The following is a 5000-nucleotide window of genomic DNA, read 5'->3' on the forward strand; positions in this document are numbered from 1 at the left end:
CAGGTACGTGTGTGTGTGTGTGTGTGTGTGTGTGTGTGTGTGTGTGTGTGTGTGTGTGTGTGTGTGTGTGTGTGTGTGTGTGTGTGTGTGTGTGTAAGCTGTGTATCTGTCTCTTAGTGTTACCAGTCTACAGGTATGTTTAAAGGGCAATTCATTTATTAAAGTGTCTCCGAGGAACTTCCAGTGTGTGTTAATTCTAGCGCCCCCTTTGGACAAAAGCAGTAGTGTTTTTACCACGCCAGCTGTTGTTCCTGGGTGAGCGTATATACCCATGACAAAGGCATTGAGAAAAACTATATAAAAATAGCATTCTTTTAGCACTGATGGTCTCGTTTTGCTGTTACATGTAATTTATGATCATCAGAGGAACAATGAGACTGTTTCAGAAATATTTAAAAGTTCCTCGTAGATAGTTTATTTTTGGACATAATGCAAATTTCTGCACGTTTTTAGATTTGAGGAAAAAATATACTAATAAAATTCTTCTCTCTCCATTCCTCCCTCCCTCTCTCTCTCCCCCTCCCTCCCTCCCTCCCTCTCTCTCTCTGCCTGTCTGTCTCTCTCTCTGTCTCTCTCTCTCTGTCTGTCTGTCTGTCTGTCTGTCTCTCCCTCTCTCTCCCTCTCTGTGCGTGCGTGTCTGTCTGTCTGTCTGTCTGTCTGTCTCTCTCTCTCTGTCTCTCCCTCCCTCTCTCTGTCTCTCCCTCCCTCTCTCTCTCTCTGCCTGTCTGTCTCTCTCTCTCTCTCTCTCTGTCTGTCTGTCTGTGTGTCTGTCTGTCTGTTTGTCTCTCTCTCTGTCTGTGTGTCTGTCTGTCTGTCTGTCTGCCTGTCTGTCTGCCTGTCTGTCTCTCTCTCTCCAGCACTGGGAGTTTGCCCCTAACAGTGTCCACTACCTGCTGAGCTTGTGGCAGCGATTGGCCGCGTCAGTTCCTTACGTCAAAGCAACAGAACCTCATCTACTGGAGACTTACACTCCTGAAGTCACCAAGGCTTACATCACCTCACGACTGGAGTCTGTGCACGTTATACTAAGGTTAGTGTGTGTGTCTGTCTGTCTGTCTGTCTGTCTGTCTGTCTGTCTGTCTGTCTGTCTGTCTGTCTGTCTGTCTGTCTGTCTGTCTGTCTGTGTCTGTCTGTCTGTGTCTGTCTGTCTGTCTGTCAGTTCAGTTTATTAGCTCAATTTGTAACATTTAAACAAGACTGCTCAGTCTGTGTGAATCTCAGGACAGAGAAACAAGAGCAAATGATTCACTGAGGTTTGCATTTCATTCAAAACATGTTTAAACTGTTAACATAGTTAAGGTGGTGTTTTTTATTATTATAGGCCAATAGGCCTTCTGTGATGCGATAACCAATAATTCATTAATGTTATTATTAGTCTACTTGCTTGATTTCTTTTTAAATAACCTACAGAGACACTTGGAGACACATGTGGACATTTATTTACTGCAAATCGCGGTCTTTCGCGCGGATATGACCATACACAAGCACACATCACGCTGGCTAGCACTTAAAAAAAAAAAAAAAAAAAAATGTTTTTTTTGGCAGTTGGAAATCACTGCCTTAGATGACACTGTCTGTCTCTTACACACACAGTATAACCCTCTACCTGTCTCTCTCTCTCTGTGCCCCTTAGAGATTGGCTATCTGTCTGTCTGTCTGTATATAACCCTCTACCTGTCTCTCTCTCTCTCTCTGTGCCCCTTAGAGATGGACTGTCTGTCTGTATATAACCCTCTACCTGTCTCTCTCTCTCTCTGTGCCCCTTAAAGATGGGCTATCTGTCTGTCTGTCTGTATCTAACCCTCTACCTGTCTCTCTCTCTCTTTCTGCCCCTTAGAGACGGGCTATCTGTCTGTCTGTATATAACCCTCTACCTGTCTCTCTCTCTGTGTGTTTATAACCCTCTACCTGTCTCTCTCTCTCTCTGTGCCCCTTAGAGATGGACTGTCTGTCTGTCTGTCTGTCTGTATATAACCCTCTCTCTCTCTACCTGTCTCTCTCTCTCTACCTGTCTCTCTCTTTCTGCCCCTTAGAGACGGACTAGAAGACCCCTTAGATGTCTGTCTGTCTGTCTGTCTGTCTGTATATAACCCTCTACCTGTCTCTCTCTCTACCTGTCTCTCTCTCTGTGCCCCTTAGAGATGGACTGTCTATCTAACCCTCTACCTGTCTCTCTCTCTCTCTCTCTGTGCCCCTTAGAGATGGACTGTCTATCTATCTGTCTGTCTGTCTGTATATAACCCTCTCTCTCTCTACCTGTCTCTCTCTCTCTCTTTCTGCCCCTTAGAGACGGACTAGAAGACCCCTTAGATGACGCGGGGTTGGTGCAGCAGCAGTTGGACCAGCTGTCCACCATCGGCCGCTGTGAGTATGAGAAGACGTGTGCCCTCCTGGTGCAGCTGTTCGACCAGGCCGCCCAGAGCTTCCAGGAGCTGCTGCAGTCCACCAACTCTGCCCCCACAGACATCTCCATCCAGGAGGGTACGAGCCCTTCCCTTGAAGCACAGGCCTTGAATTGGAAGTTTTTTTTAAACTATTTTTAATTTAATTTTTAATTTTGTTATTATGAGATGAATGCAATTTTTTATATTTTTTTTGGGGGGGGTGGGATGGGGGGGCATTTTTAAGCTTTACACGGTTGAAATGGGGGGGGAGGGAGAGGGGGAGAGGGAGAGAATGAGAATGACCCGTGAGAGAGAGAGAGGTTGTTTTATATTTTTAATTTTCATATTTCTTTTTTTTTTTAATTTTTAATTTTTTTTTTTTTTTTGGTTTTCTTATTGTGATAGATGGATGGATGGATGGATGGATGGATGGATAGATAGATAGATAGATAGATAGATAGATAGATAGATAGATAGATAGATAGATAGATAGATAGATAGATAGATAGATAGATAGATAGATAGATAGATAGATAGATAGATAGATGGACATAAATAATATAAATATAGCTTGGAAGTTTTTTGACATTTCTTTTATTTTATTTTTATTTTTTATTCTGAATATTTTATATACTGTTTTTATGAGATGAATGCCGTGTGGCAATTTGTAATGATAAACAATGTGTTTTTCACTTTAATACCTTTAGGGTACGAGCGTAATAGATAGATAGATAGATAGATAGATAGATAGATAGATAGATAGATAGATAGATAGATAGATAGATTTAGGGTACGAGCCCATCTCAAATCGGGATTCAAACACATTTAACGCTTTAAATTTGAAGTTTTTTTTTTACAATTTTAATTATTATTATTTATTTATTTTTCATTCCGATCTATTGTTTGATAGCTTGAGACTATGCATGAGTGGTTATGAACAATTTCATACAAGTCTTTAAAAAAAATACAGATATAATACTTTTTCTATTTAGTTAAAATTTACATATGGGGCGACTGTGGCTCAGTTGGTAGAGCGGGTCGGCTGATGATCAAAGGGTTGGCGGTTCGATCCCCGCCCTGCCACCTGTGTCATGGTTGTTGTGTCCTTGGGCAAGACACTTCACCCACCTTGCCTCGTGTGAATGTTCGATAGTTGGCCTGCTGCTATCGGTGTATGAATGTGTGTGTGAATGGTGACGTGGGAAAGGTAAACAGGTCTCCCTTGTAAAAGAGTCTTCGGTCTCAATGGGATTTACCTGTATGAATAAAGGTTAAAAAAAATAAAATAATAATAATATGGCCCCTTAATTTATAATTTTTTGTTGACTATATAAAAGTCTAACCCTCTCCTAGGCCTTTCACACCGCCGCAAAATCGGCGCTAGTTCTGGGCTTGTTCGGAGTTAGAGCCAGTGTTTTGGTTTCACACCGCCAGAGAGCCTGCTCCGGGCCGTAAAAACCGGGGGAACTCACACCCCAGGATTGAGCAGGGTTTGATAAGAACTGCTTGCGCGAACGGTTGGGGGAGGGATTATCCTGACCAACCAGAGCAACTCAAACCTCATGCCCGCCATATTTAAAAACACCGCTACTACGAGACGTAAACATAACATAATTACCGAACGTAGCGATCAAATTGACCGGCGAGAATACGCTGTATGGGTCCTGTTTGCTTAAGAAAGCAAAGCGAGAGCCAACAAGTGTAAAAATAAGACGTATTCGCCGCTGTTGTTGTGCTTAAAGCTAGCGGTAGCTTTAGCGTTAGCCACAAGAGCAGCGGCGTCGGGTGACGTACACACACGTTTACAGTGACGTCATGACGTTGCTCTCTTGCCGGCTCCATGGCTGTCTCCGGTCGATGTGAAACCAACCGGTTCATAACTGGGATAAGGCTGTAACCAGTTTTGAACTGACCCCAACACCAGCCTGGAACTGACTCTTGGTTCATTTTGGTGTGAAAGGCCTATCCCTGTCTCTCTTAATGTAATGTAATGTAATATATAGCTGTCTAACCCTCTCTCTCTCTCTCTTAATGTAATGTAATGTAATGTAATATATAGCTGTCTAACCCTCTCCCTGTCTCTCTTAATGTAATGTAATATATAGCTGTCTAACCCTCTCCCTGTCTCTCTCTCTCTTAATGTAATGTAATATATAGCTGTCTAACCCTCTCCCTGTCTCTCTCTCTCTCTTCTCTACAGGTCGGTTAACTTGGCTGGTTTACATCATCGGGGCGGTGATCGGCGGACGCGTTTCTTTCGCCAGCACGGACGAACAGGACGCCATGGACGGAGAGCTGGTCTGCCGGTAAGATGGAGAGAATACGGGAAAGAGGTGTAGAGTTAAAAAATAAATTATATTAAAAAATTTCAAGAAACCAAAAACTTTTTTTTTTTTTTTTTGACCCCGAAAGATATGTGTGATAAATGACTTCAAAATGAATCTAAGGTTGCGTTCCGAATCGCATACTTTCTACTATATAGTTTGGTAGAAAAAAGATTTAGGATGTCCCGATTCTTGTGGCCAGATTTAGGATGGTTAGAAGTACCCGGATGTCCTACTTCATGCGGCCAAGATTGTTAGTGTTGAAAACTGCATCCTATTTGGGGCGATTCTG

The 5000-nt window shown here is 42.7% G+C and overlaps 1 protein-coding gene across 1 annotated transcript in view; it reads left to right on the forward strand.

Annotated features, from left to right (window-relative positions):
- Positions 1-5000, forward strand: part of LOC307270649 (exportin-7-like) — a gene marked incomplete at both ends in the record, with an annotated part of 29914 nt that overhangs the window by 17046 nt on the left and 7868 nt on the right. The window contains 4 exon segments of the mRNA XM_080054533.1: positions 1-3; positions 858-1030; positions 2288-2481; positions 4585-4690. The exon segment at positions 1-3 is cut by the window's left edge and continues 144 nt beyond it. Coding sequence (XP_079910659.1) covers positions 1-3; positions 858-1030; positions 2288-2481; positions 4585-4690 — 476 coding nt within the window.

This window comes from Ammodytes marinus (assembly GCF_949987685.1).
Source record: "Ammodytes marinus genome assembly, contig: scaffold_218, whole genome shotgun sequence".
In the NCBI taxonomy this organism is placed as follows: Eukaryota; Metazoa; Chordata; class Actinopteri; order Uranoscopiformes; family Ammodytidae; genus Ammodytes; species Ammodytes marinus.